The sequence below is a fragment of the Electrophorus electricus genome, chromosome 1, assembly GCF_041902795.1.
Source record: "Electrophorus electricus isolate QZ-2024a chromosome 1, ASM4190279v1, whole genome shotgun sequence".
Taxonomy (NCBI): Eukaryota; Metazoa; Chordata; class Actinopteri; order Gymnotiformes; family Gymnotidae; genus Electrophorus; species Electrophorus electricus.
Window position 1 is genome coordinate 40,723,775 of NC_137497.1, and position 11,532 is coordinate 40,735,306.

Sequence of the window (11,532 nt, forward strand, 5' to 3'; positions counted from 1 at the left end):
TTTGTTTTTTTGTCAATGTATGGAGTTAGCACTAGACATTCACTGAAGTCAGCCATGCAAAAGAGAAGGAAATGATAATGCATGCATTTCAAGGCTGTTACATCTCAGTCTAGGCAGGAGTGTCCGAGCGACTGGTGCGTGATATGACAAACAAAACGGACAAAGTGAATACGGTGCACAGCAAATGTATTACAAAGTGTTGGAATAACATACAACTATACAGGGAACTAGTGTTACAACATCAGGAGGGACCAAGGCCAACAAAACAAACAAACAGAGCAGGCTAAAACTGTATATACAAGGCAGCCAACTATTAGAGGCATAACATTAACTCTAAAATCAGGGACAGAATACAAGGTCATACACAGATTTCTCAGTTAGTTGAAAGCAAACAAGCCCAACACCACACAAGTCTCTTACCAGACACAACCCCCCACCCCCCATCTCTATCTGGTGAGTCGGGAAGTTGGCGATTGTTAATAGACAAGATTGTTAATAGACAAGATTACATTTAGTAATGGTTTTTACTTTTAGAATCAGTTTTCAGAATAATGGCCAATATAAAGGTTTTTACCAGTTGGAATTCCCAGTTCTGTCTACTGGGTCAGGTTGTTCATTGCTCTCTGGAGTATCTTCTTCCATCTCTAGCTAAAATATAAATGGTTGAATTTCACTATTGATGATATTCAGTCCACCACATTGTCACTGCAGATTCATAATCTTCATCGAATTAAAAAAATGTCTTCGGAATCTGAAGAACCAGCACTGGAAAATTCGCAGTCCAAGTCAGTCATAATGGTGTTTGTGCGTGGCTTTTTTCCCTGATGTCCACCAATGACTTCACTCGGAAACGTTCTGGAATTTCCAGTGCAACATCGGGTTTTTCTGTCAAAATTTACTTGAATTTGTCATTTTTAAAGTGAACATATTTTCATTTTAATTCACATATACATTTTTGCAGTAGCTAAGATAATGTGAAATCTTCAGGGAGGTCCATTTGGTACTTAGACTTTAAACAAGATCATACTCCTGGCAAAGAGAGAGCAGAAGGTGAGTATAACAGTTCCCCCTTACAAGGATGGGTGCCTGTTGGAGCCACACCAAACAATGCAATGAGAGATGATGGCTCTACTGCCTTATTAAATATCCTAGAAAAGGTCTCGAATATGGTTTGCCAGAATGTACTGAAATGATAATTGGGTACATTTACATTTTACAAACATCAGCTACAGCAATAGTTACCTGTGAGGGGAAAAAAAATTATTTTGTCAGTGAGTTTTGTGATCTTCACACATGGTTTTATAACTTCAATTAAATGTCATATTTTGATAGAGGGAGGAATATTAGATTGTCAGTATTAGAGTCCCAAACTGTATTACAATCCAGAACAGTTCATTAGTTGTGAACAGAAATCATGAAAAAAAAAAGCTGATTCATCTTTGTTAGGGCCGTAAATACTGGTTAAAAAAAAAAAAGTTTTTGATTGTTGTATTATTAATAACAAACAGTGACCCTCTGGGTCTGTGATTGTCGGGTTATGGATTACAATAGAACAATTCATGTTGTAATACTGATTTGGCAATATTGTAAGTGCTTATGGTCATGTCAGTAAAGCTAACTGAACTGAACTAAGGGGTCATCTTTACTAACTGCAAACTTGTAACCCCCCCCCCCCACCTTTAAATAAAAAAAAAAAAACTATAATTTTTTTTTAAGAGTTAAAGGATGCAAAGTAAATTATTTTTTCAAATTTTGAAGTTCAAAGTCTGTGAGATGTTTTACATCTAGATTTAGCAGACGCTCTTATCCAGAGCGACTTACAAAAGTGCTTTGTCATTTACTCATAGAATATATCCAAGTACAGTATTAATTATTATTAATAGAATTAAACATACCAATGAACTAGAATACTGTAGAATACAGGGATGAATGCTGATACCTAGAAGTGTAAAATAGATAAGGTGTATCTTAAACAATGATAAGTGCTATAAACAATAAGTGCTAGAGTTTGTTAAAAAACAAACAGTGCCCTACAATAATTACTAAATTAGTCAGTCAATAAGGGAGCAGTTTCAGTTGTCCTTTAAATATTCTGCGAATAGATGGGTCTTTAGTCTGCGTTTGAAGACTGCAAGGGATTCTGCTGTCCAGACAGCAAGCGGGAGTTCATTCCACCATCTTGGAGCCAGGAAAATAGTCTCAATGCTTGTCGTCCATGAGACCTGAAGCAAGGTATTTCAAGCCGAGCCATACTTGAGGTTCGAAGTACTCGAGGTACGGATCGGGCTTTGACCTTTGACCTCGTGTATGAGGGGGCTGGTCCATTTTTGGATTTGTAGGCAAACATCAAGGTTTTGAATCTGATACGTGCAGCTACAGGGAGCCAATGAAGGGAGCGCAGCAGTGGAGTAACGTGTGAACTTTGGAATATTGAAGACCAGATATTGGCTTTAAGCTTACTTAGGTGAGTGAATATTTTTGTTCTTATCAAGGTGAATGTAACATGTAGTCAATAAAATTGTTTAAAACCAAGTGCAATTGACAGTTTGGAAACATTGTTATACCATTGTCAAAGACACATTTGATGTTGTTTGTTGTTCTGTTGTTTAGCATCAGTCAAGTTGGTTTGAACAAAGCCAATGGAGGAAATCTTATGACTGAGTAAAGACAGATTTCAGTGAGAACATTTGGCATCAGTCCCTACTTTGCTACAGTAAAGATAAACTGAAATGTATATGAGATCAGCCAGAGTTAGAGCTCAAAACTCAGACTCCAAAATAAAAAAAAGAATCATTTCTGAAGTTAATAGGAAATACAGGTTCCATAGATAGAAATCCAAATGCACAAAGATGGATCAGAGTTAAGATATTATACTGTTGTGGAATGGGAATTGTCAGTTTTCCTGCCACCTATTGCACTGTAGCAGTAGGACGCTGTATGTATATATATTTTATTTATTTTACATTTTGATTTATGTAGAAATATAAATATGCACAAAATCAAGATTTTTTTTTTATTTGAGAGAATGTTAACTTTATGTTTGCAGATTGCAGAATGTGCAGATACTCAGCTCTGACATGGAATATTAAAATCCCAGACATCAGTGAATGCAGAATATTTTGGTGTGAAGCATACTGAAGCTTAGCAATGGACATGCGAGGCCATCAAGAGTATCATTCATTCAGGTAGATACTTGCCATCTCATCCTACCAAAAAAAACAAAAAAAAAAAAAAAACACCATGACTTACACCATCAGTATATCAACACAAAACCTGCATCATTACGAATACATTCAACTTTCCTTTTTTCCCCCATTTGTTTTTTTGTTTTTTGTTTTTTGCTCTGAGGTGCCTAGAAATAGCCCACATTAATAAATAAACTGAACAGCTGTTATGAAATATTCACAAGACTCTTTAGGTACGATTGGTGATCACTGTAAACTATTATTTCTAGGTTCTAATCTCATTCCTCCATTTTGGACTGGCATCCTACCAGTACTAATATGTAAAATAGGTCTGTTCTTAATACACACTAGATAGACTTTATGAAGATTCAGACTATGAAAGGCCTAATAATTAGAAGATGAGTTTACAAATCAGTTGGAGCGAAGAGAGCATGGCCCAGCACTGGGACTGAGAAACAACTACATTACTAACTGTAGAGGCATTACTTTGTCTTTAGGGGGCAGTGTGCTGTTGCTACCTCGGGAGCCTGTGAAGTCACCATGGCGGTACTCCAAATATGCCCACCCGATACATCATTTGCATAGACGTTGTCATCCTTGTGCCATTCATAGGTCTTCTGCCGGACCTTGGTCTGGGTTCCATTTGACTCTATGTTCTGTCTAAACAAACAAAGTAGTTCCTTAGAAGTGTCTTTAAAAACAAATCCATGACAGAACACATACTATAAAGCTCATTTAAATATACACAGATGAAAAATGTTAAAACATAATGCATCTGGATGAAGCACTTACTTGTATTTTTAATTTGAAAAACAATCCTAGATTAAATGAAAATGTTAATCATTCTGTAGTTGAGTGGTGGCTCATTATCATTTAAAGGAACAGGCACTCAAACAAATAGTTATGAACAGGGTTGTTTGGACAGACAGAGAAGCATGTTGTGCTGGATGATCCTGATAGTATTTGGTCCAAAAAATATAGACATTTCACTAAGACCCCAGGGAACTGTTTTCCTTATTGTAAAGGGCCCCCCTTCAACTGTCTGTACTCCATGTGTGAAGAAATGTCATGATTTGGCAATATTGTAAAGGGGAAACACTGACGTATCACACTCACACCTTCAAAATGGCTAATAGGAAAGCAGAGCATTTGATGACCATCGATGACCATTGATGATAATTGATGTCAAAATTACAGAAAACTATGAACACTAAAAAAAAAGCTTAGTTTTCCTTGTATGGGGGTGATTCCCCTAGGTGGACAACACCCACCCCAGACCACCCATACACATGACCCTAAACCTCTGGACATTTGCATTCAAATAAGTAGTGTGTTTCTGAACTCAACAGATATCCAAATTATTCAAGGAATAAAATATAGCCATAAAGTCTGTGTTCACGCTTTGTTTATTTCATGATAATAAAACATTTTTTTGCCTGACTGAAGTGCATGTTTTTTCCTTCCCCATTGTTCAAACGCATGTGCATCAGAATGTTTAATTTTCATTCTACAATCATTAAAATGATTGGTGAGGAACTTTTGGACTCACCTACACTGGCTTGTGTTCTCGGAACTTCTTGTATTTTTAGCTCCTCTCGAGTGTTCATGTCTGAAATGAAAGCAGATTGAAGAGTCCTGTAAATATGTGAGAGAAAACTGTAATGCATAAGAGAACTTTTAAGCTTAATGAAAAAGGTCTGTTCCTCCCTTTTTAAATCTACTACTCTATTGAAGGTGCTGCTGGGTTTTAAGTTTAGCTCAGTACTAAGATACCAGATAAACGTAATTGTATGTAAGGCGGTTCGAACCCCGCAAGGTGATGACATCGACAGCCTACTGGGAGAGCAATCGTGCTCTAATGGTGGGCCCGTGTGCAGAACAGTTAGAACAGGTAAAGAAGAAAAGTAAACAACCAAAGGGGGGAGTCGAACCCCAGCCGTTGTGTTGCGAGGTGAACGCGCACCTGCTAGACTGCGGCGGCCAAAAAACCACCTGCACATATAATCGCTCTTCAAAGGAATGGAAGATGACAAATCTAGAAGGAAAACAAAACTAAACACCATGCCAAGCGTGGGAAAAGGGAGAACCAAGGATGCCACGGGAAAGAGGGCAGAATCGATACCAGAAAACAGGCAGGAATGGTAATGGCTATGGGGAGCCTTAGGAGAGAGACAGATTTGAGGGGGAAACCTGGAGAGGGGAGGGAACATGTAAAAGCAGGTACACCCTCACAGCACAGAAGTGAGGTATAGCACATGGGCTCACAGACCTCAATACCCAAAGTTACCAGCTAGGCACTTTGCTCAGAACTTTGGTGACTGAGTCACTGGGCTTATATAGGCCTAGCCCAGCTATTGGGCATTAAGCCTGATTAGTGGTGTACCTGACTCGAGACCTCCCTCTGGTGGCCAGAGGGGGCCTCGGCATGGCACTGACCCTTACATTGTGACTGAATAAACAAATCATGCAAAACTACCTCTTTTTCATTCTTCTGTGGACACCAAGCACAACAATTCCAAGGACAATTAAAACTATGGCCGCCAGAATGAAATAGGTCAATCCAACAGTGCCTGGAAAGAATGGAGGAAATGACTTAAGAACAAGCAGCAATGTCCTTCTGCGGTTTCCCCTACACACAAGTGAGAAGTGTCCAGTACCTTGTGCCAGCTGTGGAAAGCCAGACATCTGGTAAGTGTCATTGCCCAAGTAGTTTGCTGCCTCACAAGTTACAAAGTGGCCCGGTGGCCCTGTCATCACTGACACTGTGGTCCTTCCCATATAGTTATTTGTCATGTTGAAGTGAGGAAGGAGAGCACTTCTTCCATCAACAGTCCAGGAGATGCTGGCGTTTGGCTCCGCCTCCACCCAGCACATGCAGTGCAGAGATCCTTCCCTCTCCCAGCAGGCTGAGTCTGGCAGGATGGTGGGAGGGACTGAGACACGGAGACAAAGTCATCAGCAACACAATCGCAAAATCTTAACAAAGACCACGGTCAACAAACAGTTCACTTGACCAAGAGTGACTCTTTTATGAATGCTTGATGGATTATGGACATGCACATCTTATCTCTCGAAGATATAAATCAACCCTCCCAGGATTAAATCATGTGTAGTAATTCCAACACAGTATATGAGAGTAGATTGAGCAGGTCCATGTGTCCAATTATCTCTCACCGTGAGTCACTCCAAAGTACATAAAATACAGTAATAATTCCCTAAGGCTGAGGTGTCAGACTCCAATTTATAATAGACATAAAATACAATAACAGTATAAATGATACCACAATACAATAAGAATACAATAACAGTATCAATTAAATTATGCTATTCTAGCTATACATCTTCATTTAGTTTTAATGACACTCCAAACTACAGTTGGGTTAACTTGAATAAGATATATTCTACAAAGTACACCTTAATTCATATTTACTGGAATTACTGATACAGAGAAACCGGGGTCCCACAATGAAGAGAAGACACAGAGCTACATGGGCCTGGAATTCTGGAGCAGGATGAACGCCACTCGTAATTGGCCACTAGGGGATTGCTGTCACTACTGCATGTTAATGAGATGTTACCAACCTCAAACACAGGCCTTGTTCAACTGATATTTATGGTTGCATGTGTTGGGGCATCTGCAGAAATTAATTTAATATAAACTATATATTCATAAATAGTCTACAAACTAGATTATGTAACTGTATACAATACAGAGTTCATCACAATTGCTTTGAAATTCTCTTGTATTCTTGTATGGACTAATACAATGAACTAATCTCATGATTCCCCCCTGCAACCCAACCTGATATTTAATTTACATTTTTAAAATATGTTTGATGGTATAACATGAGGAAAGCACATTTGTATAGTCAAAACTCACATAAGATCTGAATTGCATCACTAATTGCAGTGTTTCCATCTGACATTCTCCTGCATGTGAGCCTTTTACCATGGTCTCGACGGCTGGCATTGAACTGAGCGTGTGCCACAGAAACCCACAAGCCACCCGAGTCCTGTGTAGTGGTCACCTCATTAGAAACAGAAGACAGGCCCAGCCATTCCAGCAGAGGTGGAGACACTGGACAGGAGTGCCGGACTGTGCATTTGGCTGAGAAAAGCGTTCCTTCCACTTGTGTGCTTTCTACAGAAATGCGAGTCTCTGAAGGTGCCACTGTATGAAAAATACAAATGTTAAAATCAGTGGTCAATATGATTACCTGGGCCAAAGTCATAATTCTTTTCATAATTATTTATTAAATTTACTTAATAAACTTGTCTGCGTGTAGGTTTTGAACATTGTTTCTCCTTGTGTACTCACAGACTTTTATCTCTGTGTAATCTCCATATATGTTGTGAGGATTGATCCATACATACACACTTATTCCTCCATCCTCTTGGCGAACATTGTCAATCTTTAGGCTACAGTTTCCCTGCATAGCATTTCCCAGGAGTGATGTCCTTCCTCTAAACTGATTTATTATATCTTTGGTGTCTTTAGAATACACTGGAGGGTATCCATAGTGCTGATACTTGTACCAAGTCGCATATGTGTGAGATGTGGTACTGCACGGCACCACCACACAGGTTCCTTTGATGGCTGTAACAAATTTTGGCACCCGCACCTTCGAGCATCGACATGAGCAGCTCAGGAGTGAAGCTGGGAGACAGGACAGAGTGTAGAGTTTATTCAGTTTCACTAGATCAGTGCAGATCTTTTGTGATGGATGGACTTTGGCTTTCAGCTTTACAGAGGTTGGTTTCAAAGTGGATGTAAAATGAGTTTAGCTGATCCTTTTATGCAAAGCTACTCACAATTATTACTGAATACAACTTGAGCAATTGAAGGTTAAGGGCCTTGCTCAGGGGCCCAACTATTACATTTTGGCAGCACTGGGTAACCTTCTGAATACTTGTCAAGTATCTTAGCCACCAAGCTAAACCCTGTATGTGTAACATTATAGCAGGGACAAGGTGAGAGGCAGAATGCACGAGCTTTTTACTAAACTGAAACAAAACTAAGAATTAAGCTACAGCTACAACTAACTGACCACAGGGGAAACCAAACACAGGGCTTAAATAACCAAAACAATCGAGCACTAACCAGACACAGGTAACCATATGAACAGGGAGAACCAAAACAAAGACTGGAATTGAGGAACAGACGAGGGGCAGAGAAAACGAAACCAAGAAAAGGAACAAACAGGAAACAAAGGAAAACAGACACGGCAGGGAAACCACAGTAGCAGGGACGTCAGGAGGGTGGCCAATCGTGACAGTGACATGCTCCCATGAAATTGCACTATTCAAAGATTAAACAAAGGTTTTTGATAAAGCCAAAAAGCAGCTTAAAAATTGTTTTAAAAAAACGATAGTTTGATCTGCTCTATCAGTTGCACCAATGAGATAATGGAAGTGCAAACCTGCATGTTCTGCTTTTTAGAATGTGCCCTATAAATAATGACATTCAAATGAATTAATAAATAATAAAGCCTTCCTTTATAAGTTGTCATCCTTCACATATTTATTCAAACCTTACTGGAATATTACTGGAGCTTTTCTACAGGAATGCTGCAGTGTATTTTTGCCCCATCTGCAAGTATCAAACCAATCATTTGGCAAAACATGTATTACTGTAGGTATCCCAGGACAATTATAAAAGAATACTTATAACTGGACCACTGTTGAATATATCAAGAACCTACAGTGAACATCCTAAGTTTTCTACCCTGTGGGGCGTAACATGAGACATTCATCATCACTTTCACAATCAGGTAAAATCATGGTCTGTTGATCTTTACCTGTTAGAAAGAGTTTAAGCACTCTGTCCATTACTGCACACTTCAACCTAGAAAACAGATGGAAAAACATAGAGGAAGTTGAAACAAACTGAGTTCAGTTGCAGCTGGTGAGTTTCTTTCTAAGCCATTCCCAACCCAATTCAGTTTGCATCTCAGTGACATGGAGTGCTTGCGTTTATTTTTAAGTATATTCTATAGGACACTGTAATGCAGGTGAAAACCAAACTTCTTCCAAGTTGGTACAGAAGTAACCACTAAAGCAGTACTAAGCAATCTAAGTTGAATTATCTCTATCTACAGAACAAGTAGGAAGATGGCAGTTTATTTATTGTTCCTAATTGTGAGTTGACATGTAAATCACATAATAATGTTAAAAATTAGCATTATTTTACTTAGGAAGTATCAAAGTTAAACATTTTATTCTGTTTAGGTAGACTTGTGACTTTTAAAGCCTTTACATAAAGTGCATACAGAAGCTTTTCAGACCCTTTCAAGTTAGTGACTTTTTCTTATGTACCAGACACATCTTAAAATGGATTCAGCAATTTTTGTCTCATCAATGTGCACACAATGCTCCACAATGACAAAGCAATAAAAAAGGTTTTGGAATGTTTCATAAATAAATAAAAAATTTAAAAAATATTGCAATTACTTAATTTGCAGACTTGTTGTTCAAACAGTTGCAGATGAGCATTGTTGTATCCTACTTCTTACAGTGATCCTTGAAATACTGCTACAAATTCAGTGGTGTCTACCTGTGTCTATATGACTGCCTACACCTCTTGGCAGAGTCTACACCTGTGCGTATACCTGTAGGTAACTATATAAGATCTCTCAGTTGATGGTGCATGTTAGATTGAAAACCAAGATAGAGTAAAATGTGCATAGACCTGCAACACAGGACTGCATCAAATCACGGATCTGCAATGCAGCAATGAAAGTGCCTCCATCTTGCTCAAATGGAAAACATTTGGAACCATCAACATTCTTTGTAGATTTGGCAACCCAGCCACAAATGAGTAATTAGGGATGAAGGGCTTTTATCATACAATTAACCAAGCACCCAACGGTCAGTATAAATGAGATCTAGAGTTCCTTTGTGGAGATGGCATAACCTTACAGAAGGTTAACTCTTAGTGCACCACTCCACTAATTAGGACTTTTATGGGAGACTGACAAGCTAGAAGGCATTCCTTACTAAAAAGAACATTAGTATATGATTGGAGATTAAAAAAGGGATCTAAACAACTCTCAGATCAGTAAAAGTAAGATCCTCTGGTTTGATTAAACAAAGATTGAACTATTTTTCCACAATTCCCTGTGATATGTATGGAGGAAACCAGATAGAGTATCATCTCATTAACACCTTCTCTACAGTCCAACACGGTGATGGCAGCATCCTGCTGTGGGGTGTTTTTCTGCAACAGCGACTGGAACACGAGTCAAGACAGAAGGAAAAGATAGATGCAGAAAATATAGGGCATCCTAGGTGAAAACTTTTTGCAAAATGCCTGAGACCTCAGGCTGAGGTGAAGGTTTAGATTTTGAAAAAGACTGGAGATATTCCACCCAGCAAACCGAGGAGTGGCTTCAGGAAAGCTATAGAAGTGAGAGACCTGTTTTTTGTTAAAAATCACATACCTTTTCTAAAGTTCCATAATGCAATAGAGATGCTAGCTAACAAAGCAGAGCTAGTGATCAATGAGCTAAAGATTTTTTAAATTTGGTAAAAATGTTGTATTTTGTTGTATTTGCAGACTTCCAATTTCAAACAGTTAAACATTAAATATATTAACTGATATTCCTAATATGATTACACAGGAAAAATCTAATTATTCCTTATTGATAACTCATTTAAACCTGAAAGATTATGCTTCACAAGAGTTAATGCCAGCTTTTTAGCAGAATAAATGAAAAAGCCATTTGTACACTCCCCCCAGTCCATATGTCTAATCATACATCAGTATGTTCAATAATGAGAAACTATGTTAGGAAGGGCACATATATTAGGAAAAACAAAAGACAAAAAAATAGACAAAAAGACAAAAAATGAAAATATTGCTCATAAGAAGAGTTAAATTCCACTTGTTAAAAGAATATTACTTAACCTGTAACCTGTATGCATTGATTTATCCATACTTACTGTAATATTATCTAGGCCAGTACTTTCAAAAGTAATATAAGCTGTTTGAATATATAAGCATATTCAGAAATGCTTTGTTAGAATGAACCTTTTAGCTCATTTTTATGTCAACTTTCATGCACTTTTTCAGATCTTCTGATAATACATGTTTATGAAATTAACCATTTATTTCAGTTTATTTTTTCCTTTTTCTGGACTCCCTTGTAAACCGATTTCAGTACAGTTTGTCTTTATTTCACAAGATATTCTGATAAGCTCTACAAATGTTTCTTTAGAACTTCGGATTATTCTTTCTTATAGAGGAACTCCAGTCTGGATCATTTTACCAACACATCTAAAAAGCTGAAATCATCTCTCCAGGTTCAACAGAAGATCAAAACTCATTTCCTCTTAACCTAAAGTCGAT

General features: G+C 38.1%; 1 protein-coding gene across 1 annotated transcript; it reads right to left on the bottom strand.

Moving 5' to 3' along the window:
* On the bottom strand, window positions 1-7,621 carry LOC118241363 (sialic acid-binding Ig-like lectin 12). The gene is made up of 7 exons (XM_035526118.2): window positions 7,504-7,621; window positions 7,066-7,356; window positions 5,843-6,118; window positions 5,662-5,755; window positions 4,735-4,794; window positions 3,704-3,845; window positions 1-3,206 (listed from the first exon to the last, which is right to left on the bottom strand). Exons 1-7 carry the CDS (start codon window positions 7,619-7,621, stop codon window positions 3,174-3,176), a joined length of 1,014 nt encoding a protein of 337 aa, XP_035382011.2. The 3' UTR covers window positions 1-3,173.
* Between the last annotated feature and the right edge of the window lie 3,911 nt (window positions 7,622-11,532).